This window comes from Tursiops truncatus, chromosome 5 (genome assembly GCF_011762595.2).
Source record: "Tursiops truncatus isolate mTurTru1 chromosome 5, mTurTru1.mat.Y, whole genome shotgun sequence".
NCBI classification, from domain to species: Eukaryota; Metazoa; Chordata; class Mammalia; order Artiodactyla; family Delphinidae; genus Tursiops; species Tursiops truncatus.
The window spans coordinates 111924654-111950927 of NC_047038.1; the positions used below are offsets into that span (position 1 = coordinate 111924654).

At 38.5% G+C, this 26274-nt stretch overlaps 1 protein-coding gene across 2 annotated transcripts in view; it reads left to right on the forward strand.

Moving 5' to 3' along the window:
- Positions 1–26274, forward strand: part of TTC29 (tetratricopeptide repeat domain 29) — a 261762-nt gene that overhangs the window by 71684 nt on the left and 163804 nt on the right. For both annotated transcript variants that reach the window (XM_033857319.2, XM_073805519.1), the window contains exons 7-8: positions 1157–1369; positions 13525–13610. In XM_033857319.2, the coding sequence (XP_033713210.1) occupies positions 1157–1369; positions 13525–13610 (299 nt within the window). The remainder of the gene's footprint in view (positions 1–1156; positions 1370–13524; positions 13611–26274) is intronic.

Here is a 26274-nt window from a genome sequence, read left to right on the forward strand (position 1 = left end):
ATTTCTCATAATAACACCTTGAATAGTTACACTATAATCTTACTTGCAGAAGAATTAAATTTGGGCACAGAGAGTGTAGTAGTTAACCTGAGGCTAAACAGCAAAAATGGTAAAACTGGAATAGGAATTCAGGCTGTCTGTTTGGAGCCTGCACTCACTCTTAACTACGATTGTTGAAATGCCTAGATGTAAGTGATTTTCCAGTTCATTCCAATTAGGTAACTCCAATACCATAAAAGAGCATTTACATTACAGGATTTTGTGTGCATTTCTACAAGGCAATTCACAAGTAAAATACAATCTGTATCATGGAACTACAAACTACCCTTCCAGAAACGTGCTTGCTCACATTTCAAGGAATCAAATGACTTAAAGTTAATTTAGAGTTTTGGCTTTGAGAAGATATATTTCGGGCTATATTATAAAATATAATTGAGAAGGGCAGTTAAGTTACATTGTAATTTTAAAATTAAATAACTTGGAAATTCCAATCAAACGTTGAGAAGTAGTTTAAAGCTCCATAATACTTAAATTTGAAATTTGTAACAGTTGCATCCTTTCTCAAGACACCTGAATTCTCGAGAATGAAGAACTGCTTTCTGTTGGGAAAGCAGTGCAAGAAAGTGGTTTAGAGTGTGGGCTCTGGAATCAGACTGTCTGGATCTACTAAGCCACTGGCCAGGCAATCTTGCGCAGAATTCTTAACCTCACTCTTTTCTACCTTAAAATGGAATCATAACAATCTCTTTTCCACAGGCCTGTTTTGACAATTAAATGAGAAATGCATATAAAGTGCACAGCACAGTTCCTTGCATATATAATGTTGAATAAATGTTAGCTAATATGATTGTTATTAATAATTATTACTTTACGTTCACACCGTCTCTAAACATTTGTACTTCTCCTCAATTTCTGCTAGCCCAAGTATATCCCTTTAGCGGGTGTCCATTCAAAATCAGTGCTGAATCTGAGGTCCAAATTGAGACAGCTCCTTTCCCAGCTGAAGTCCTCTTCAGCCTTAGAAATACTTGGCTGCATTCCGTGGTTCTCTCCCCACCCACACACACTTTAATAGTAAAGCACAAGACGTATGCAAAATATCTGAAAATATGTTCTGGCCTGTGGTTTGTATTTATGAATGGCTTTTATTCTTCAGGTCAGCTTCTGGAAGCTGCGGAGCATTATGAGGCCTTCCATCAATTGACGCAGGGACGGATATGGAAGGATGAGACAGGCCGCGTTCTCAACTTGTTGGCCTGTGAGAGTCTCCTGAGGACTTACAGATTACTCTCAGACAAAATGCTGGAAAATAAAGAATACAAACAGGCCATCAGAATTCTTATAAAAGCTTCTGAAATAGCCAAAGAAGGTGGGTGGAAAAGAGCACTCTCACGTTGCTGCCTCTAATGGGCAGATACTGCTTCTCCCAAGAGGGAGGTAAAAATTGTCAAGTGTTTGGGTGATTATTTCCTATGAAATGCAGGGACAAATGCCATCAATATACTTTCAAATTTCACTGTAAAACAGAGGGGCCTTAGTGCTGACAGCAAGAAATCCATTAGTTTCTTGAAAGCTTTACCTCCAAAATTGCAACCCTCTGGGAATAATGTTATAAAACAGTAAACCCATGATGAGAAGGTAAGGTCATTTGCAAAAGTTAACTCTGTGTGTGTGTGTGTGTGTGTGTGTGTGTGTGTGTGTGTGTGCTTAAGGTCATATATTTCTTACAATCTGAGAGACCTTTCATTGTTTGTAAATTCCCTATTGTCGGGTAATAGGAAAGATATGATAAATATTTAGTTAAGAGTAACAGGAAAAAAAAAAGAAAAAAAAAGAAAAAAAAAAGGAAAAAAAAAGAGAAAAAAAAAAAGAAAAAAAAGAGAAAAAAAAAAAAAGGAAAAGAAAAAAAGAAAAAAAAAAGAAAAAAAAGAAAAAAAAAAAAAGAACAAAAAAAAAGAGAAAAAAAAAAGAAAAAAAAAAAAAAAAGAGTAACAGGAAGATAGAACTTTAATATATTTTAGACCCATGCCTGTCAAAGTGTGTGGCCTTTGGCCTGGCAGCATCAGCATCACCAGGAAGCTTATAAGAAACGCAGCATCTCAGGCCCCACCCCAGACCGACTGCATCAGAATCTGCAGGTTTGCAAGATCTCCAGGTGATTTGTATGCACGCTTACAGCAGTGAAAATGCTTTTGTGACAGCTGATCACATCCTTAATATTCTATTATCATCAAAATATGTATAAAATATAAAGAAAAAAATTGGAACATATACTCATAAGCTTTTACTTTGTGAGATGCAAGGATATTTTGTGACCTCAGAGTAGTATATTAATAAATTACTTTTCATGAAGGAGAAAAAGATGGAAGTTACGCTCTTGAACTAAGTTCATTAGCTTGTGGACATATTTAATCAGTTGGCTTATTGAGTAACAAATGGCTTATATGTAGTAAACAGGACTGATTTTCTGGGTTTGATTTTAATTTTTGAAAGAATGAAAGTAAAATCTTAGCTTATTCTCTCTGTTAATTTTTAAAAGTAATATTACTTAAATTACCCATAGGACATCACCCCCAGTGAAAGATGTATCCCATTGAATGAACTGCTTTTGAATGAATGGTGATCTAGTACCTTCCCCAAAGGGGTACACACTGACATAAATAGTTACCTCTTAGATCAATTTCAGCAGCTAACTTTAGTCATGTGAAAAGTTATGTGGATATTTTTTAACATCTTTATTGGAGCATAATTGCTTTACAATGGTATGTTAGTTTCTGCTTTACAACAAAATGAATGTTATATATATACATATGTTCCCATATCTCTTCCCTCTTGCGTCTCTGTCCCTCCCACCCTCCCTATCCCACACCTGCAGGCGGTCACAAAGCACCGAGCTGATCTCCCTGTGCTTTGCGGCTGCTTCCCACTAGCTATCTACCTTACGTTTGGTAGTGTATATATGTCCGTGTCTCTCCTCGCTTTGTCACAGCTTACCCTTTCCCCTCCCCATATCCTCAAGTCCATTCTCTAGTAGGTCTGTGTCTTTATTCCTGTCTTACCCCTAGGTTCTTCATGACATTTTTTTTTCTTAAAATCCATATATATGTGTTAGCATACGGTATTTGTCTCTCTCTTTCTGACTTACTTCACTCTGTATGACAGACTCTAGGTCTATCCACCTCATTACAAATAGCTCAATTTCATTTCTTTTTATGGCTGGGTAATATTCCATTGTATATATGTGCCACATCTTCTTTATCCATTCATCTGTTGATGGACATTCAGGTTGTTTCCATCTCCAGGCTATTGTAAATAGAGCTGTAATGAACATTTTGGTACATGACTCTTTTTGAATTATGGTTTTCTCAGGGTATATGCCCAGTAGTGGGATTGCTGGGTCATATGGTAGTTCTATTTGTAGTTTTTTAAGGAACCTCCATACTGTTCTCCACAGTGGCTGTATCAATTTACATTTCCACCAACAGTGCAAGAGTGTTCCCTTTTCTCCACACCCTCTCCAGCATTTATTGTTTCTAGATTTTTTGATGATGGCCATTCTGACTGGTGTGAGATGATATCTCATTGTAGTTTTGATTTGCATTTCTCTAATGATTAGTGATGTTGAGCATTCTTTCATGTGTTTGTTGGCAGTCTGTATATCTTCTTTGGAGAAATGTCTATTTAGGTCTTCTGCCCATTTTTGGATTGGGTTTTTTTTTTTTTTTGTTATTCAGCTGCATGAACTGCTTATAAATTTTGGAGATTACTCCTTTGCAATCATTTGCAAATAGTTTCTCCCATTCTGAGGGTTGTCTTTTGGTCTTTTTTATGATTTCCTTTGCTGTGCAAAAGCTTTGAAGTTTCATTAGGTCCCATTTGTTTATTTTTGTTTTTACCTCCATTTCTCTAGGAGGTGGGTCAAAAAGGATCTTGCTATGATTTATGTCATAGAGTGTGCTGCCTATATTTTCCTCTAAGAGTTTTATAGTGTCTGGCCTTACATTTAGGTCTTTAATCCATTTTGAGCTTATTTTTCTGTATGGTGTTAGGGAGTGATCTAATCTCATACTTTTACATGTACCTGTCCAGTTTTCCCAGCACCACTTATTGAAGAGGCTGTCCTTTCTCCACTGTACATTCCTGCCTCCTTTATCAAAGATAAGGTGACCATATGTGCGTGGGTTTATCTCTGGGCTTTCTATCGTGTTCCATTGATCTATCTTTCTGTTTTTGTGCCAGTACCATACTGTCTTGATTACTGTAGCTTTGTAGTATAGTCTGAAGTCAGAGAGCCTGATTCCTCCAGCTCCGTTTTTCATTCTCAAGATTGCTTTGGCTATTCGGGGTCTTTTGTGTTTCCATACAAATTGTGAAATTTCTTGTTCTACTTCTGTGAAAAATGCCAGTGGTAGTTTGATAGGGATTTCATTGAATCTGTAGATTGCTTTGGGTAGTAGAGTCATTTGCACAATATTGATTCTTCCAATCCAAGAACATGGTATATCTCTCCATCTATTTGTATCATCTTTAATATCTTTCATCAGTGTCTTATAATTTGCTGCATACAGGTCTTTTGTCTCCTTAGGTAGGTTTATTCCAAGATATTTTATTCTTTTTGTTGCAATAGTAAATGGGAGTGTTTTCTTGATTTCACTTTCAGATTTTTCATCATTAGTGTATAGGAATGCCAGAGATTTCTGTGCATTAATTTTGTATCCTGCTACTTTACCAAATTTATTGATTAGCTCTAGTAGTTTTCTGGTAGCATCTTTAGGATTCTCTATGTATAGTATCATGTTATCTGCAAACAGTGACAGCTTTACTTCTTCTTTTCTGATTTGGATTTCTTTTATTTCCTTTTCTTCTCTGATTGCTGTGGCTAAAACTTCCAAAACTATGTTGAATAAGAGTGGTTAGAGTGGGCAACCTTGTCTTGTTCCTGATCTTAGTGGAAATGCTTTCAATTTTTCACCATTGAGGACGATGTTGGCTGTGGGTTTGTCATATATGGCCTTTATTATGTTGAGAGAAGTTCCCTCTATGCCTACTTTCTGCAGGGTTTTTATCATAAATGGGTGTTGAATTTTTTCGAAAGCTTTCTCTGCATCTATTGAGATGATCATAAGGTTTTTCTCCTTCAATTTGTTAATATGGTATATCACGTTGATTGATTTGCATATATTGAAGAATCCTTGCATTCCTGGAATAAACCCCTTGATCATGGTGTATGATCTGTTTAATGTGCTGTTGGATTCTGTTTGCTAGTATTTTGTTGAGGATTTTTGCATCTATGTTCATCAGTGAGATTGGCCTGTAGTTTTCTTTCTTTGTGACATCCTTGTCTGGTTTTGGTATCAGGGTGATGGTGGCCTCGTTTAATGAGTTTGGGAGTGTTCCTCCCTCTACTATATTTTGTAATAGTTTGAGAAGGATAGGTGTTAGGTCTTCTCTAAATGTTTGATAGAATTCGCCTGTGAAGCCATCTGGTTCTGGGCTTTTGTTTTTTGGAAGATTTTTAATCACAGTTTCAGTTTCAGTGCTTGTGATTGGTCTGTTCATATTTTCTACTCATTCCTGATTCAGTCTTGGCAGGTTGTGCATTTCTAAGAATTTGTGCATTTCTTCCAGGTTGTCCATTTTATTGCCATAGAGTTGCTTGTAGTAATCTCTCATGATCTTTTGTATTTCTGCAGTGTCAGTTGTTACTTCTCCTTTTTCATTTCTAATTCTATTGATTTGAGTCTTCTCCCTTTTTATCTTGATGAGTCTGGCTAATGGTTTATCTATTTTGTTTATCTTCTCAAAGAACCAGCTTTTAGTTTTATTGATCTTTGCTATTGTTTCCTTCATTTCTTTTTCATTTATTTCTGATCTGATTTTTATGATTTCTTTCCTTCTGCTAACTTTGGGGTTTTTTTTGTTCTTCTTTCTATAGTTGTTTTAAGTGTAGGGTTAGATTGTTTATTTGACATTTTTCTTGTTTCTTGAGGTGAGATTGAATTGCTGTAAACTTCCCTCTTAGAACTGCTTTTGCTGCATTCCATAGGTTTTGGGTCGTCGTGTCTCCATTGTCATTTGTTTCTAGGTAGTTTTTTATTTCCTCTTTGATTTCTTCATTGATCACTTCGTTATTAAGTAGTGTATTGTTTAGCCTCCATATGTTTGTATTTTTTACAGATCTTTTCCTGTAATTGATATTTAGTCTCATAGCGTTGTGGTCAGAAAAGATACTTGATACAATTTCAATTTTCTTAAATTTACCAAGGCTTGATTTGTGAACCAAGATATGATCTATCCTGGAGAATGTTCCATGAGCACTTGAGAAAAATGTGTATTCTGTTGTTTCTGGATGGAATGTCCTATAAATATCGATTAAGTCCATCTTGTTTAATATATCATTTAAAGCTTGTGTTACCTTATTTTCATTTTGGATGATCTGTCCATTGGTGAAAGTGGGGTGTTAAAGTCCCCTACTATGAATGTGTTACTGTTGATTTCCCCTTTTATGGCTGTTAGTATTTGCCTTATGTATTGAGGTGCTCCTATGTTGGGTGCATAAATATTTACAATTGTTATATCTTCTTCTTGGATCGATCCCTTGATCATTACGTAGTGTCCTTCTTTGTCTCTTCTAATAGTCTTTATTTTAAAGTCTATTTTGTCTGATAAGAGAATTGCTACTCCAGCTTTATTTTGGTTTCCATTTGCATGAAATATCTTTTTCCATCCCCTTACTTTCAGTCTGTATGTGTCTCTAGGTCTGAAGTGGGTCTCTTGTAGATAGCAAATATATGGGTCTTGTTTTTGTATGCATTCAGACAATCTGTGTCTTTTGGTGGGAGCATTTAGTCCATTTACATTTAAGGTAATTATCGGTATGTATGTTCCTATTCCCATTTTCTTAATTGTTTTGGGTTCGTTATTGTAGGTCTTTTCCTTCTCTTGTGTCTCTTGCCTAGAGAAGTTCCTTTAGCAGTTGTTGTAGAGCTGGTTTGCTGGTGCTGAACTCTCAGCTTTTGCTTGTCCGTAAAGGTTTTAATTTCTCCATCAAATCTGAATGTGATCCTTGCTGGGTAGAGTAATCTTGGTTGCAGGTTTTTCTCCTTCATCACTTTAAATATGTCCTGCCAGTCCCTTCTGGCTTGCAGAGTTTCTGCTGAAAGATCAGCTGTTAACCTTATGGGGATTCCCTTGTGTGTAATTTTTCCCTTGCTGCTTTTAATATGTTTTCTTTGTATTTAATTTTTGACAGTTTGATTAATATGTGTCTTGGCATATTTGTCCTTGGATTTATCCTGTATGGGACTCTCTGTGCTTCCTGGACTTGATTAACTATTTCCTTTCCCATATTAGGGAAGTTTTCAACTAGAATCTCTTCAAATATTTACTCAGTCCCTTTCTTTTTCTCTTCTTCTTCTGGAACCCCTATAATTCGGATGTTGGTGCATTCAATGTTGTCCCAGAGGTCTCTGAGATTGTCCTCAGTTATTTTCATTCTTTTTTCTTTATTCTGCTCTGCAGTAGTTATTTCCACAATTTTATCTTCCAGGTCACTTATCCGTTCTTCTGCCTCAGTTATTCTGCTATTGATCCCATCTAGAGTATTTTTCATTTCATTTATTGTGTTGTTCATTGTTGTTTGTTTCACCTTTAGTTCTTCTATGTCCTTGTTAAATGTTTCTTGCATTTTGTCTATTCTATTTCCAAGATTTTGGATCATCTTTACTATCATTATTCTGAATTCTTTTTCAGGTAGACTGCCTATTTCCTCTTCAGGTGTTAGGTCTGGTGGGTTTTTATCTTGCTCCTTCATCTGGTGTGTGTTTTTCTGTCTTCTCATTTTGCTTATCTTACTGTGTTTGGGGTCTTCTTTTTGCAGGCTGCAGGTTCATAGTACCTGTTGTTTTTGGTGTCTGTCTCCAGTGTCTAAGGTTGGTTCAGTGGGTTGTGGAGGCTTCCTGGTGGAGGGGACTAGTGCCTGTGTTCTGGTGGATGAGGCTGGATCTTGTCTTTCTCGTGGGCAGGTCCACGTCTGGTGGTGTGTTTTGGGGTGTCTGTGGACTTAGTATGATTTTAAGCAGCCTCTCTGCTAATGGGTGGGGTTGTGTTCCTGTCTTGCTAGTTGTTTGGCATAGGATGTCCAGCACTGTAGCTTGCTGGTGGTTGAGTGAAGCTGGGTGTTGGGGTTGAGATGGAGATCTCTGGGAGATTTTTGCCATTTGATATTATGTGGAGCTGGGAGGTCTCTTGTGGACCAGTGTCCTGAAGTTGGCTCTCCCACCTCAGAGGTACAGCACTGACTCCTGGCTACAGCACAAAGAGCCTTTCATCCACACGGCTCAGAATAAAAGGGAGAAAAAGAAAGAATTAGTAGAAGTAGAAAGAAAGAAAGGAGGGAGGGTGGGAGGGAGGAAGGAAGGAAGGAGGGAGGGAAGGAACGAAAAAAGAAAGAAAGAATATAAAGTAAAATAAAATAAAGTAAGAGAAAATATAATAAGGTTATTAAAATAAAGAAATAATTATTAAGAAAAAACTTAAAAAACAAACAAACAAATATAAAAAAACGGACGGGTAGAACCCTGGGACAAATGGTGGAAGCAAAGCTATACAGACAAAATCTCACACAGAGGCATACACATACACACTCACAAAAAGAGGAAAGGTGGAAAAAATCATAAATCTTGCTCTCAAAGTCCACCTCCTCAATTTGGGATGATTCGTTGTCTATTCATGTATTCCACAGATGCAGGGTATGTAAGTTGATTGTGGAGCTTTAATCCGCTGCTTCTGCGGCTGCTGGGAGAGATTTCCCTTTCTCTTCTTTGTTCTCACAGCTCCCAGGGGCTCAGCTTTGGATTTGGCCCCGCCTCTGCATGTAGATCGCTGGAGGGTGTCTGTTCTTCGCTCACACAGGACGGGGTTAAAGGAGCCACTGATTCAGGACCTCTGTCTCACTCAGGCCGCGGGGGGGAGGGAAGGGCAAGGAGTGCAGGGCGAGCCTGCGGCGGCAGAGGCCGGCGTGACGTTGCTCCAGCCTGAGGCGTGCCGTGCGTTCTCCCAGGTAAGTTGTCCCTGGATCCCGGGACCCTGGCAGTGGCGGGCTGCACAGGCTCCCTGGAAGGGAGGTGTGGAGAGTGACCTGTGCTCGCACACAGGCTTCTTGGTGGCGGCAGCAGCCTTAGCGTCTCAGGCCCGTCTCTGGGGTCCGTGCTTTTAGCCGCGGCTCGCGCCCGTCTCTGGAGCTCCTTTAAGCAGCGCTGTTAATCCCCTCTCCTCACGCACCAGGAAACAAAGAGGCAAGAAAAAGTCTCTTGCCTCTTCGGCAGCTCCAGACTTTTTCCCGGACTCCCTCCCGCCTAGCCGTGGCGCACTAACCCCCTGCAGGCAGCGTTCACGCCGCCAACCCCAGTCCTCTCCCGGCGCTCTGACCGAAGCCCCCGAGCCTCAGCTCCCAGCCCCGCCCGCCCCGGTGGGTGAGCAGACAAGCCTCTCGGGCTGGTGAGTACTGGTCGGCCCTGACCCTCTGTGCGGGAATCTCTCCGCTTTGGCCTCCGCACTCCTGTTGCTGTGCTCTCCTCCGCGGCGCCGAAGCTTCCCCCTCCGCCACCCGCAGTCTCCGCCCGCGAAGGGGCTTCCTAGTGTGTGGAGACCTTTCCTCCTTCACAGCTCTCTCCCACGGGTGCAGGTCCCATCCCTATCCTTTTGTCTCTGTTTATTCTTTTTTCTTTTGCCCTACCCAGGTACGTGGGGGTTTCTTGCCTTTTGGGAGGTCTGAGGGCTTCTGCCAGCGTTCAGTAGGTGTTCTGTAGGAGTTGTTCCACGGGTAGGTGTATTTCTGGTGTATCTGTGGGGGGGAAGGTGATCTCCGCGTCTTGCTCTTCCGCCATCTTCCCGGAAGTTCCTATGTGGACTTTTAATGTAAGTTAATGTTATCAGGTAGGAAAAGGTATTTCACTTTAGGTTCACATTTGCTAAATTGTAAGGTTGTTCACAAAGAAAGCAAGGTTCCTAGGCCCTCTTCCAGTAGTCAGAGCCTGCCAAGCCGTTTCCTTTCTGAAAGCATCTCTCACTTTCTGAAGGACAGATGAAGAGAATCGGAGAAAACTTGCTTTTTCTGCTGTAATAATTTTTAATATCTTTTAAAGCCAATAAATATTTGTGCCCATGTTTTTCATATAAGATAGTAGACAGGTTAAAAGATTGCACAGCATTTTACAGAGGTCTGACAGGCGCTGAAATGCTCTGGGACAAAGCATCCCTTCTTACTGTTGTCTCCTACTTTGGTCAGGGAACCTGAAGCAGCAAGCTGACGATTGCATGGATAACGCCTGCCTCCCACATTGATTTACATGGTACTTAAGGAGGACCGACATCCACTGTGCACCTTAGTTAGGACACCTTGGTGTAATGCACAAGTATAGTGCCAGCCATACAGTGGTCTCATGAGTCTGTTATTCTATTATTTTCATCTTTCAGACATCAGTGCTCTTTAATAAATCCACAAAGTTGTACAAACATCAACACTGACCCCATACTCATTAGAAGGCATTCCCCATACCCTCCTTCCCCTATGCCCTAGCAACCATTAATCTACTTTCCGTCTCTGTGGATTTACCTCTTCTGGATAGTTCACACAGATGGAATCATGCTATGTGTATTCTTTTGAGTCCAGCTTCTTTCACTTAGCATCATGTTTTCAAGGTTCATCCGTCTTGTAGATGGTATCACTACTTCATTCATTTTTATGGCCAAATAATACACTATTGTATGGTTGTATCACATTTTCTTTGTCCATTCATCAGTTGATGGACATTTACGTTGTTCCCACCTTTTGTCTATTATGATTAATGCTACTATGAACATCTGTGTACATGTTTTCAGTTCCTTTGGGTATATACGTAGACGTGGCATTGCTGGGTGGTACAATTCTATGTTTAACTTCTTGAGGAACTGGCAAAGAGTTTTCCCAAGTCGCTGAACCATTTTACATTCCCATCAACAATGTATAAAGGGTTTCAATTTAGCCACATCCTCACCAGTACTTGTTACTTTCTGTCTTTTTATTATAGTCATCTCAGTAGGTATAAAGTGATATCTCACTGTGAATTTATTTTGCATCTCCCTGTTGCTTAATGATGTTGATCATCTTTTCACGTGCTTATTGTCCATTTGTATATCTTCTTTGCAGAAATGTCTATTCAGTTCCTTTGCCCATTTTTAATTGGATTATTTTGTCCTTTTATTATTGAGTTACAAGAATCCTCTAATATTCTAGATGCAAGTCCTTCATCAGATTTGGTTTCTTTTCACTTTCTGATGGTATCCATTGAAGCCCGAGTTTTTAATTTGATAAAGTGCAAAGTAGTTTGTTTTTTCTTTTGTTGTTTGTGCTTTTGGTTTCATAACTAAGAAGGCTTCCACTAATCCAAACTCATGAAGATTTACTTCTGCACTTTATTCTAAGAGTTTCATAGTTTTAACTCCTATATTTAGGTGTGTGTATGTGTGTGTGTGTGTGATGTCAAGAGGGTCCAGCTTCACGTTTTGTATGTGGATATCCAGTTGCCCCAGTACCAGTTGTTGAAAATGCTGTTCTTTCTCAATAAATTGTCTTGGGACCCTTGTTAAAAATAATTGACCATAAATGTGAGGGTTGTTTTCTGGATTCTTAATTCTATTGCAGTGATCCTCATGTCTGTCCTTATTCTACTACTACATATTTTTTATTGTGGTTTTGTAGTAAGTTTTAAAATTGGGAAGTGCGAGTCTTCCAAATTGTCCTTTTTCAATATTGTTTTGGTCCTTCCACATTGCTTATATTTCCAACATGATGTTTAGGATCAGTCTGTCTACTTCTCCAAAAATGACAGCTGGGATTTTGATAGGGATTGCATTGAATTTGTAGATCACTTTGGGAAATATCGCTATCTTCACACTGTCTTCCAATTCATGAATATGGTTATCAGTCTATTTACATGTTATCTAATTTCTTTTAATGATGTTTTATAGTTTTCAGTGTACACATTTTGCCCTTGGTTTGTTACATTTATTTCTAATATTTTATTCTTTTTGATGCTGTTGAAAATGGAATTTTTTCTTTTATTTTCAGATTGTTCATTGCTCGTGTGTAGAAATAAAATCAACTTTTTTTTTTCTTTTTTGCGGTACACGGGCCTCTCACTGTTGTGGCCTCTCCCGTTGCAGAGCACAGGCTGTGGACGCGCAGGCCCAGCAGCCATGGCTCACGGGCCCAGCCGCTCCACGGCACGTGGGATCTTCCTGGACTGGGGCACGAACACGCGTCCCCTGCATTGGCAGGTGGACTCTCAACCACTGCGCCACCAGGGAAGCCCAGGCTGATACTCTTTATCAATTATTTCACATATGTAGTCGCAGCTATGATGAATGACTATAGGTTTTACATGGTGGACCGGTATGGAATTTATATATGAATGTCAAAATGCTAATACTGGGTTTTGTATGTAGAGGGAAACTCCTCATAATTATATTGCTAATGCATGTTGCTCACTTATTATCTGTGACCCAGGTAAATTGTATTAACATCAGCCTTTTTTTTTTTTAACATCTTTATTGGGGTATAATTGCTTTACAATGGTGTGTTAGTTTCTGCTTTATAACAAAGTGAATCAGTTATACATATACATATGTTCCCATATCCCTTCCCTCTTGCGTCTCCCTCCCTCACACCCTCCCTATCCCATCCTTCCAGGTGGTCACAAAGCACCGAGCCAATATCCCTGTGCCATGCGGCTGCTTCCCACTAGCTATCTACCTTACGTTTGGTAGTGTGTATATGTCCATGCCTCTCTCTCGCCCTGTCACAGCTCACCCTTCCCCCTCCCCATATCCTCAAGTCCGTTCTCCAGTGGGTCTGTGTCTTTATTCCTGTCTTACCCCTAGGTTCTTCATGACATTTTTTTTCTTAAATTCCATATATATGTGTTAGCATACGGTATTTGTCTTTCTCTTTCTGACTTACTTCACTCTGTATGACAGACTCTAGGTCTATCCACCTCATTACATATAGCTCAATTTCATTTCTTTTTATGGCTGAGTAATATTCCATTGTATATATGTGCCACATCTTCTTTATCCATTTATCCGATGATGGGTTGTTTTCATCTCTGGGCTATTGTAAATAGAGCTGCAATGAACATTTTGGTACATGACTCTTTTTGAATTTTGGTTTTCTCAGGGTATATGCCCAGTAGTGGGATTGCTGGGTCATATGGTAGTTCTATTTGTAGTTTTTTAAGGAACCTCCATACTGTTCTCCATAGTGGCTGAACCAATTCACATTCCCACCAGCAGTGCAAGAGTGTTCCCTTTTCTCCAACGTCAGCCTTTTTGATGAGTACACAGTCAGGTTTCAGAGATTGTTGATATAAATCTGTATACTTTGTTATAATAACTTTCTACTCTCTTAAAAAGCAAAGATTCTGTTTGTTGTAATAAACCAATTTCTTTAATACCATAATGATTTTTTCTACATTTTCGTTTTAGGAAATGACAAAAAGATGGAAGAAGAAGCTTCCTATTACTTGGGCTTAGCGCACTTGGCTGCTGGAGAGTATGAAACAGCATTAGCAGTAAGTTCAAGTTGACTTTAATCACTATCACTTTTAATTTTTATTTTATTATATTTGTTCTATTTTATTATGTTTGTTTTATATTTTTTATTGTATGTTGTTATAAGGCCAACAGAAATGGGGTGGGCTGGATGTCAGTGTACCTATTTATAGAGACTAAAGCAGAATAGCACTATTCTAGAAGCATTAAAAATTGGTTTTATTGATGAAAGTTAAATATATGGAGTAATGGGACCGTCCATTCCTATATCACCAAGGACAAGAGGAAATGGGTTTAAATGACAGCAAAAAGTAAATAGTAAAAAAAAAAAATTACGGCACACATAATATGATCTGAGAAAGTTTTCTTAGGAAAAACTGTAGTTAATAAACAATAGATTGAATTGCATTGCAGTGAACCTTTCCTTTGTGTGTGGGGAGCGGGGAGAAGGCGGGCTGCAAAGGTGGAAGGCATTGCTAGTCCCAATCTGAGAAGTAACCTGCTTCAGGATAAAAATCAGTGTTTGCCTATCTTATGACCAGGCTTGGTTTGTTTGACTAAAAAACCCAAAAAACAAAATGTCACGAGCTATCTTTTCCATATTAAAACTGAAATCATTTTTCTTTCATTCTTCTCTTACCTCTAATATATTCCAACTGTAACTTCTTATTGAATTTCACATACATCTCATGTAATAATCCTATTCGATAAGAAGTATTGGCTTTATTTTTCAGCTTTGAGGAGCTCTTGTTGGCTCTTTTAGATATTCATGCTAAATAGCGTTTCTGTGATTGGGCTAATTATTTTTCTCTATCATCCTTAAAATTGGGTTTAATCGTAAGAGACTTGGGTTTTCCTAGTTGATTCTTCTACTTAATATTTTTTAGTTAATGACATGCACACAGCAAGGCTGTTGTGTTCCAGGTACTTTGAGGAACACAGAGGCCAACAAGATGCACATTTCCCTTAACGAGCTAGTTGAATGAGGGGGACCAACTTGTAAACAACTATAATTCAAAGCAGGATGAACAGGGGTTTTCTGAGTTCAGAATAGTTAGTTTCAACACTGAAGATCAGGAAGGTTGCACAGAAGAGCTTTTGAGGGGCAGGATTTATACAGGCAGAAAGTGTGAGAATCAAGGATGATAGCATATTAGACACACACACACTCCCACACTCTCAATATGATCATAGTCAGTGGGTTTGAGAAGCAATGAATTGTCATGTACAAGATAGGATACAGTAGGAGATCAAGTTGGAAAATTAGGTGAAAATTAGCTTATAGATTCTCTCTGTCTCTCTATCACATGGCAGGCACATGGCAAAATAAATTCAAACAATACAATAGAGTTTACAGTGAAAAATAAATCTTCCTTCTGTTCCTGTACTCAGTCTCACAGTTCTTTTCTCAAAGGCAAATACAGTTACAAGTTTCTGGTTTATCCTTCCAAAAATATTCATAGGTATGCCTGGCATATAGGTGCATATATATATGTGTATCCTTTTTGTTGTTTACAAAATGATAACGTTTTATACACACTGTTCTGTCCCCTGAGTTAACTTCCTCCATACTAATGTATATATAGACATGCCTCATTTTAAAAGGGACTCATAGTATCCCATGATATAGTTGTACTGTAATGGATTTAACTATCTCCTATTGGTGGGCATTTAGGTTGTTTCCAATCAGTTTTGTTTCACAAAGGGTATAGCAGTGAATAGCTTTGTGCCAAAGTGAGAGAAGATCTACAGAATAAATTCCTAAGGGTGGAAATGCTGATTCAAAGAGGAGAGGATATGAATTTAAAGATAAGTTTATTTTTATTTCTAATCTTCCCTTCAAAGAAGCTTAACAAGTTTATTGTCACACAACAATAAATGAAGGTGCCTGTTTCCTCAGGAGCTATGTATATCTTTAGGAAATTAGGCATATGTATTAATACATGTTGGGAATATTTTTCCAGGCCACTGTTTTTTGGCCTTATTATGAAATTCTTCCATCAACTTTTAGATATGTGTGTGGCCAAATTTATCAATTTCTTCTTGTATGATTTCTGGACATTCTTAGAAAGGCTGTACTCATTCTAAGTACAGCCTTTCTAAGAATTAGGAATTCATCGTAATTCCGGGATTATACTTTTTAATCTTTTGGAGGGTTGGAGGGTCTTGAATGCTTTGTTGGAATGTGAAGCTTAGTTTTTAAGCAATGTGGAATGTTTGGTGACTTTGATGAGGCTGGTGGCATGATCTCATTCATTGACTGACAACTGTTTATTGAGCACCTTCTAAGTGACAGACAACATACCAGGCATGATGGATCTGATCTATAGTTTTGGAAGATAACACTAGCGGTGTAGGATAGTCTAGTAATGAATGTATTTAAGAAGCAGCATTTGGCATCCAAGTGACAAATTTCTTGATACTGTTACTCCTTTCAGAAAAGTATTGAAATTATTTTTCTGGAGGTAAGGAAGCTGTAAATCAAATGTGAAGCTCACATTCATATTAACTGTGTGACCTTGGACAAATCCCTTAAATTCTCTAAGTCTCAACTGACTCAACTAATAAGTATATTTACTTTTTGGGGGGTTGAATGGTGTTTTAAAAAGATATGTCCACTTTCTAACCCCTGGAATCTATGAATTTTACCATACATAGAAAAAAGGTCTTTGCAGAGGTAATTAAGTTAAGGCTCTTGAGATGAGGTGATCATTGTGCTGGATTTTCTGGCTGGGCTGTAAATCCAGTGACAGGGTCCTTATAAGAAAAAGTCAGAAGGAGGTTTGAAACAGACAGAAGACAAGAAGACATGCCCGCAGAAGACAAGTCCCTGTGAAGATGGTGGTAGAGATTGAAGTTGCAGTGCCACAAGTCAAGGGATGCCTGGAGCCACCAGAAGCTTGAAGAGACAGGAAGGATCCCCTCCCCATAAGAACATGGTCCTGCCAACCCTTTGATTTCAGATTGCTAGGCTTCAAAACTGTGAAAGAATCCATTCCTTTATTTTACTTTAAACATCTTTATTGGAGTGTAATTGCTTTACATTGTTGTGTTAGTTTCTACTGTATAGTAAAGTGAATCAGCTATACATACACATATATCCCCATATCCCCTCCCTCTTGGTCTCCCTCCCACCCTCCCTATCCCACCCTTCTAGGTGGTCACAAAGCACCGAGCTGATCTCCCTGTGCTATGCGGCTGCTTCCCACTAGCTATCTATTTTACATTTGGTAGTGTACATATGTCCATGCCACTCTGTCACTTCTTCCCAGCTTACCCTTCCCCCTCCCCGTGTCCACAAGTCCATTCTCTATGTCTGCGTCTTCATTCCTGTCCTGCCCCTAGGTTCTTCAGAATCTTTTTTTTAGATTCCATATATATGTGATAGCATATGGTAATTGTTTTTCTCTTTCTGACTTACTTCACTCTGTATGACAGACTCTAGGTCCATCCCCCTCATTACCAATAACTCAATTTCGTTTCTTTTTATGGCTGAGTAATATTCCATTGTATATATGTGCCACATCTTCTTTATCCATTCATCTGTCAATGGACACTTAGGTTGCTTTCATGTCCTGGCTATTGCAAATAGTGCTGCAATGAACATTGTGGTACATGACTCTTTGAATTATGGCTTTCTCAGGGTATATGCCCAGTAGTGGGATTTCTGGGTTATATGGTAGTTCTATTTTTAGTTTTTTAGGGAATCTCCATACTGTTCTCCATAGTGGCTGTATCAATTTACATTCCAACTATAAGACACTGATGAAAGAAACTAAAGATGATACAAACAGATGGAGAGATATACCATGTTCTTGGATTGGAAGAATCAACACTGTGAAAATGACTACACTACCCAAAGCAATCTACAGATTCAATGCAATTCCTATCAAACTACCAATGGCATTTTTCACAGAACTAGAACAGAAAATTGCACAGTTTGTATAGAAACAAAAAAGACCCGGAATAGTCGAAGGAATCTTGAGAAAGAAAAGCGGAGCTGGAGAAATCAGGCTCCTGGACTTCAGACTATACTACAAAGCTACAGTAATCAAGACAGTATGGTACTGACACAATAAAAGAAATATAGATCAATGGAACCGGATAGAAAGCCCAGAGATAAATCCATGCACATATGGTCACCTTATCTTTGATAAAGGAGGCAAGAATATACCATGGAGAAAAGACAGCCTCTTCAATAAGTGGTGCTGGGAAACCTGGAAAGCTACATGTAAGAGAATGAAATTAGAACACTCCCTAACACCATACACAAAACTCAAAATAGATTAAAGACCTAAATGTAAGGCCAGACACTATAAAACTCTTAGAGGAAAACATAGGCAGAACACTCTATGACATAAATCACAGCAAGATCCTTTTTGACCCACCTCCTAGAGAAAGGGAAATAAAAACAAAAATAAACAATGGGACCTAATGAAACCTAAAAGCACAGCAAAGGAAACCATAAACAAGATGAAAAGACAGCCCTTTGCAAATGAAGCAACTGACAAAGGATTAATTTCCAAAATATACAAGCAGCTCGTGCAGCTCAATATCAAAATAACAAACAACCCAATCCAAAAATGGGCAGAAGACCTAAACAGACATTTCTCCAAAGAAGATATACAGATTGCCAACAAACACATGAAAGGATGCTCAACATCACTAATTATTAGAGAAATGCAAATCAAAACTACAATGAGGTATCACCTCACACCGGTCAGAATGGCCATCATCAAAAATTTTACAAACAATAAATGCTGGAGAGGGTGCGGAGAAAAGGGAACTCTCTTGCATTCCTTTATTTTTGAGCCATTTAGTTTGCCTTGTTACTTCAGTCCTAGGAAACTAATAATAGGATGATTAGAAAAGACAATTTATATCAAGTTTTAAAAGAGTGGCTGCCTGGTATATAAAAACTTTTGATAATTAGTAGCTTTTATTATTTTTACACTAATCAACTAAGTCTGGGCTTTAGTAGTAGTAATGAATATGGAAGGAAATAGATTCAGAAGTTCTGGGGGACTTGGAATTAGATTAAATTTGGGAGGTGCAGGAGACAGTGGGGTGCAGATGGGCCTAGGTTCCTGGCTGTAGAGCTGCATGGCCTCTGGTGGGGAATGCCACAGGATGCCCAGGCTTGGGGGCAAACGAGGAGTTCAGTTTTGAATATGTTGAGTTTGAGGAGTTTTTGAGATAGCCAAAGAGAGATCTATAGACAGTGGTATATGTGGGCCTGGAGCTCAAGAGGAGGTCTGGATTGAAGATGCTGTGTAAATTTGAGGCTGTATAAATTTGCAAGTTTTCAGCATATTGAAATTGTTGAGTGGAGGAGATTTCCTAGAGACGGTTAATGTTGAATGAAAAAGTTCAAGGGCCAAGCTGGGAGAAGGAGGTGCCAAGGAGATTAAGCAGTGTCTCTGGAGCGGTAGCAGGAAAACCAGGAATAGATGATGGCATATAAGCCAAGGAAACCAGCATGTCTAAAGGAGAGAAATGAGCACATTCCTCTGTCTCCTATCCCTGTTTGGGGCTGGAATGAGAGAGTCCCTTGCAGATATTTCCAGTAAGATCTCAACCCCCTTACCCAGGCATGTACCTCACTGACAGTCAAGGTTAGTTCATTCTTGTCATGTAACTCTCCAGGCAGGGCAGAGTCTTTGGAAAACCAGGCAGGCCATATTCCAGGCCTTGGCTCACTGCTACTGTCAAGAGTATCCTGTGTGGTTGGGAAGAACCAGGGACTTGCTTGAGGCAGAATATTGTTACCTTTTTGGAACACAGCTCACCCAGAACTGAGAATTTGCAGGAATCGAGCATAAGATTTGAGCCAGACCCACGGGCAGAGCTGCAGTGCCAGTGAAGAATCTGTTGTCAGGTCTGGATACAAGATGCTAAGAGCAAACTCGAAAAGGCATCAGATTCACAGCAGGAAGACAGGAGGCAGGAAACAGGTACCAGGGAATCACCAGAGAATGGGAATTTGGCACTGGGGTGTGGCTGGGTGGAGAATGGACACTGAACAGTTGTACCTGATTCGGGGCGTGGAGCTCTTCCAACTCGGGCTGATTTTAGAGGGCAGTGTGTTTTTGCTGTTGCACTGAAATTAGTTCCCACAAAACCTGACATCTTGCTTTGATTTCAGATAGATGGCCGCCATCTTTTCATTCTCTCTAGTATCTTACTTTTGCCACTTTTCCCTCCTTCCTTTCAGATATAAAAGGACATTCTTCAGACTTGAGTTTGAATCCCCTTTCAGTTTTTCTAAAATTTATTTTATTGAAGTACAGTTGATACACAATGTTGTGTTAATTTCTGCTGAACAGCAAAGTGACTCAGTTATACATATATATACATTCTTTTTCACATTCTTTTCCATTATGGTTTATCACAGGATACTGAATAGAGTTCCCTGTGCCTTTTCACTTTTTTCTTTCTGGACTTGGTGAAGGTGATCGTATAACCTAGTGATCTATTTTCTGTTTGCAAACTACAGCCTGTCTTTCCTTCTGCAGCTGCTCTCCATCTGAAGGCATGGCTTCTAGTTTACAAGATGTCTATTGGAAACCCACACCTTATTTAGTGAATGTATTGTAAAAGAAGAATTGCATGATCAATTAATAAATAAGATTGATTCCCTGATTGGTTGATTAGGTATCTGCCTGGTTATCTAATCACAAGGTAAAAATTCAACACATAAAAAAAGAATTTTTCTTTTGAAGTCCTTTTTTATCCTACTTTCCCACCCTGTGCAGTATTACCAACACTATCTTCATCTGTTCTAAAGCATCGATGGTGTTTCTGTCACACTGTAGTTCTGGAGGGCAGTAAGAATGCCTTGAAATCAGCTTCGTCATGTGGGAACCAGCGTGAGAAGCTGTCCAGTTAGATTTAACATTGCCTTTTCATATTCAATCTATCTCATCATCAATTCTGTATACTGTTTTTATTCTCTCACTTGTATTTTAAGTTTATAATTTGGAATATTTTCCAATTTTCAGGATCTTGCCCCTAGATTCAACCACTACCTCTAACAAATTTCTTCTCCCATCCAGTAATGTTGTTCATCTGTTTAAAGATTTTTACGTGAATTTTTCAAAGAATCTTGGCTTAGAGAAACCTGTCACAAGTAAATATCCCTAATTAATGGTTCTGATGATCTGAAACAGAAGGGACTCTGAAATTTTGCTAATGTATCTCAATTTAAAAGCTTTAATTTACTAATAAATGATTAATACATGTAATAGAAGAATATGTTGACAAGTATATGAATAAGGTTTGGTCATCCATTCCTTGCTGACCAAGCATTCTTTACTGAATGACGGACTAGCACTAAACTAAAAACAAATAATGGATTTATTTAGGGCTGAAATCTACTAATGAGAAAAGGGCATTTGGTGAAGAGAAGTGATAGTTCCTGTAATAAACCTGTGCGGCAGGTCACAGAGACACTGACATTTAAAGAGGAGAAAGCTACCCACGTATATCAATCAGGTGCTGAGGAAAGAAGGAGTAATTCCCTTTGGCCATCATCAATTTCCACCTGAAAATGCTCCAAATAGAGTAGATTCTGAATTTTAGAAAGTAAATATATCTTATGAGGGCTTCCCTGGTGGCGCAGTGGTTGGGAGTCCGCCTGCCGATGCAGGGGACACAGGTTCGTGCCCCAGTCCGGGAGGATCCCACGTGCCGCGGAGCGGCTGGGCCCGTGCGTGAGCCGTTGCCGCTGGGCCTGCGCATCCGGAGCCTGTGCTCCGCAACGGGAGAGGCCACAGCAGGGAGAGGCCCTCGTACCGCAAAAACAAACAAACAAACAAAAATGTATCTTATGAAGTCCTAAGATTTCAAAGAGAAAAATATTTTACCAAAAATCACATTCAAGACCTTATGCAAAGTTGGCCCAGCTCCCACAATCAAATATTGCAACCATAAAGTTATTTTAAGAAAAAGGATGGTCCTATCGTAGTAAATTGTTTTCATGCACGACTTTTCTTTCTCTCTAAATGCTCTATTCCACTTACTAATCTTAGGAACATCAACTTTACTTTGTCTTCGGTACATTCAGTGAGTTATTTGCTTCCCATTGTTTAGTGATAATGTAGCCTATCAAAAATTATACTGTGAAAGAAAAATTCACCATATTGATTTTGCTTTTGTAGTACAAAATTCTTGTCCTAGTATTTAATTATTCCATATACAAAACAGTAGCTATTTGTATGTTTGAAGATGTGTCAGCATCTTTATAATAACTTAGAATGCTTCTAATATTGGTGTTAGCTTGTATGCATGGTTAACCCAAATCTCTAGCCTCATCAGCAGCATCCCATAGAGAAATGCATGTAAACGATGTAGCAGGAAAAAATAGTTACACTAATATTCTAGCAGCTAATGGATTGTAGGTAAATATTAACAATGGAGGGTATGGGTCATATTTGTAAAATGATGTATTCTTAAGTTTTCACTAAGTAATTGTAATTAAATTTTAGTTATTTTAACTCAATAGATGCAAACAAAGACAAAGCTATTATATATCAGCAGGCATTTTTAACAAAGGATGATTTATTTGACTTGTACTGTTTAAGGCACAGAAAGTTTGGGGATTCTTACAGTTGTTTCCATTTAGTTTTTTCCGTGTTCAATTTGATACCTTCTCCCTTAAAAGTCACTCCATCCTTGATGACAGTGGGCTCTTCATCTAAATGGTAATCTAGCTGACACATACATGCCTTGGCAGATTCTAAGGTAACATACATAAAACAAATTTTCCTTTTGGTCACTTTTATAAGTGAAGATTTTTATCTACCATGAAACCATGATGCAACGCGAATAAATGTGAGTTCTTCATGGCTCTCTTGGTGGAATACCATATTAAAAGGAAAACATCCACCAAGCTAAAAGGAAAGTAATATCAATTTCTCCTTACTTGTCCTCAAAGAACAAGAGGTAAAGTTCTTAACTCACAGTAACATCGTTTAGACTCTTCTCTCCTTCCATTTAAAATTTTTTTTCAATTTGTCTTTCTCTAGATATCCTGAAGCCTGTATCTTCATGTCACTCTCTGGACCCCAAAGTTCCTTCCTGTGTTCCACTCACACATGGTTCATCACCCCTCTCCCTTCCCTCTCTCATCTGCCTGCTTTTCTTTCTCACATCAAGAAATTGTGGCTCTTCAACAGGCACATGAAAAGATGCTCAACATTGCTAATTATTAGAGAAATGCAAGTCAAAACTATAATAAGGTACACCTCACACTGGTCAGAATGGCCATCATTAAAAAGTCTACCAATAACAAATGCTGGAGAAGGTGTGGAGAAAAGGGAACCCTCATACACCATTGGTGGGAAAGCAAATTAGTATAGCCACTATGGAAAACAGTATGGAGGTTCCTCAAAAAGCTCAAAGTAGAGTTGCCATATGATCCAACAATCCCACTCCTGGGCATATATCTAGAGAAAACTCTAATTCGAAAACAGACATGCACCCCAGTGTTCAGAGCAGCACTATTTACAATAAGCCAAGACATGGAAACAACCTAAATGTCCATGGACAGATGAATGGATAAAGAAGATGTGGTATATATATATATATATAATGGAATACTACTGAGCCATAAAAAAGAATGAAATAATGCCATTTGCAGCAACATGGATGGACCTAGAGATTATCATACTAAGTGAAGTAAGACACCATATGATATCACTTATATGTGGAATCCGAAATATGACGCAAATGAACCTATCTATGAAACAGAAACAGACTCACAGACATTGAGAACAGACCTGTGGTTGCCAAGGGGGAGGTGGAGTGGGGGAGGGATGGATTGGGAGTTTGGTATTAGCAGATGCACACTATTATATATGGAATGGTCGGACAACAAAGTCCTACTGTATAGTACCGGGAACTATATTCATAGTTTCCTGTGATTAACCATAAGGGAAAAGAATATGAAAAGAATGTATATGTATATATGTATAACTGAATCACTTTGCTATACAGTAGAAATTAACACAACATTGTAAAGTACTATACTTTAATAAAATAAATTAAAAAAAAATTGTGGTTCTTTTTAACAGGCTCATTTCTACTTCTTCTATCCCTACTCTTTCCCCCCAAAATTCTAACTCTCATCTGCATAGTAGAGGCCTAGTATGGGGGGCTGGTTTGGGGGAGGAAGGAGGAGTGGGCCAGGCCAGAACTAGTAGCTGGGAAAGGAAACAAATACTCGTGCAGGAATTGCTTTTGATTCTCTTGCTTTTTTTTTTTTTTTTTTTATTGCAGTACGCGGGCCTCTCACTGCTGTGGCCTCTCCTGTTGCGGAGCACAGGCTCCGGATGCACAGGCTCAGCGGCCATGGCTCACGGGCCCAGCCGCTCTGCGGCATGTGGGATCTTCCCAGACCGGGGCACAAACCTGTGTCCCCTGCATCGGCAGGTGGACTGTCAACCACTGTGCCACCAGGGAAGCCTGATTCTCTTGATCTTTATGTGACACATTGTTGAAAACTATATGTGAAAAGAAAAGAAATGTTAAAAAAAAAAAAAAAAAGGGAGAGAAATGGAAAGAAAGTAAAGAAGCCAAGGACCAAGGCAAAGGAGAGATGGAGAAAGAGGTGCTCTGAGGCTCTATCTTCATTTAGGTCTTTGGTGCATCCATTCACATGCTTCAACTCTGCAAAGTTCTGCACATTTGCAGTATAGGATGATATGATAAATCTTTCGGATGGACCATACCTACTAATGCACATAGTCTGAATCAGTTTGTCTACAGGAGGAATTGCTTCTTCAATCTGCCTTTCACCCTTTCCTGTCTTCTTTCAGCTCTGTGTACTAGACTGTGAGAAGTTTAGGACCAGTTTAATAGGGTATCATAATATTTAGTTAGAGTTGCCTGGGTGGATACAATGCTCACATCTGTTACCAAATCTGTGATTCTTAGAAGTCTGCATGAAGTAAAGGCAGTAAATGCTAGCATTCTTCAGATAAGGAACTCTCAATTGCTTTTTAGAGAGTACATTTAACAACTCTTTGAAAAGAGAGGACAATGTGAAATGGTTAAGATGGTGGACTTTAAAATCAGCTGACGGAGGATGGAATCCCAGCTCTGCTATCACTGCACCGTATGACATTACATAAGCAAAGTGATGTTTCTGAGCATTAGTTTCTTCGTCTGTAAAATGGGAATAATACCGCTCCCTAACTCAGCACAGCTCTGTGAAAACTAAGTGAGAAAACGTGTGTAAAGTTTGTGGCATAAAGTCTAACATATAGAAAACTGTGACTATTATATTGCCATTAATATGCATAAAATAACTAGTTTCCAAACTGCTAGATGGTCAAACATCTACAGAAATCACAATTTCTGGTTTTTGCTCTAGGCCCAAGTATTCCCAAACCAACAGTTAACGTAGGATAAAATGTTAAATATGTAGGTGAAAGTCTTTAAAAAGCTGTTGGAAGTAGGATTTTATTTAGAAAGTATGTTACATGATAAAGATCATCTTTATGTAATATAGTTCAAGTGTAATAGCAATATCTCTCTAATTGTTTTTTTATTGAAGTATAGTTGATTTATTATACAATGTTTCAGGTGTACCAGCAAAGTGATTCACATATATATATGAATATATATTTATTCTTTATATATATATATTTTTTTTTCTTTTCCAGATTCTTTTCCATTATAGGTTATTACAAGATGTTAAATATAGTTCCCTGTGCTACACAGTAGGTCCCTGTTGTTTACCTATTTTATATATAGTAGTATCTGTTAATGCCAAATTCCTAATTTATGCCCCCCTTTCCCCTTTTGTAACCATTAGTTTATTTTCTATGTCTGTGAGTCTATTTCTGTTTTGTAAATAAGTTCATTTGTATCTTTTTTTTTTTTTAGATTTCACATATAAGTGATATCTCTAACTGTTAAGTGGTTAAATATTTGAACTGACAGTAGGTTTTGAACTATAGTCTTTATAAGGAAGGTAACTACGGTGTAGAAAGAGCATGTGAGAGTTGAAGTTAGAAGAGATGGCTCTTAGGCCTGTCTGCCACATATGAGCTGCTGACCTTAGCTTAGTCACTTAATTTCTTGGAGGCTCAGTTTCATTTGTAAAATAAGGATGACGTTGGCAGCTTCACTATATCTTTGTGAAAATCAAAAGAAATAAAAGTATCTTTACACTTTAGACTATCAACAGTTTTCAGATGTAAGGTACCATTATTACTACAGGCTATGATATAATTAGCACTGAGCAATGACAGCAATGGTACTCTAGTAGGTAATATTTACTGAGTATCTATTGAGAGCTCCTGCTTTGTACTTATTTTTTTCTTAACTGTAATTCACTAAATATCATATGTAAATTACATAGCGCTTACATTTATCTTTGTAGTGGCACATATTTTTCTAATGGAAATATAATAAACCAACATTTTATGGAAAACTTTTTATTAATAACTTTTCCTTGAGTTAAAAAAGGCATTTATCCCCCCCCCAAAAAGAAATTTGAGTCATTTCTTAATTTAAAGATCAGAGCTCTTCACTGTCGATTAAATAGAAGTTGTCTTTACTTGCAATTAGAAATCATTACCTAAAATTGACCCTTCTGTTCCTGTTTAATGGCCTCAGTGTCTGAGAGGAGCTCAGGTGCTGGCACAGAGGAAACATGGCCTCCTCCTCCCAGAGGAC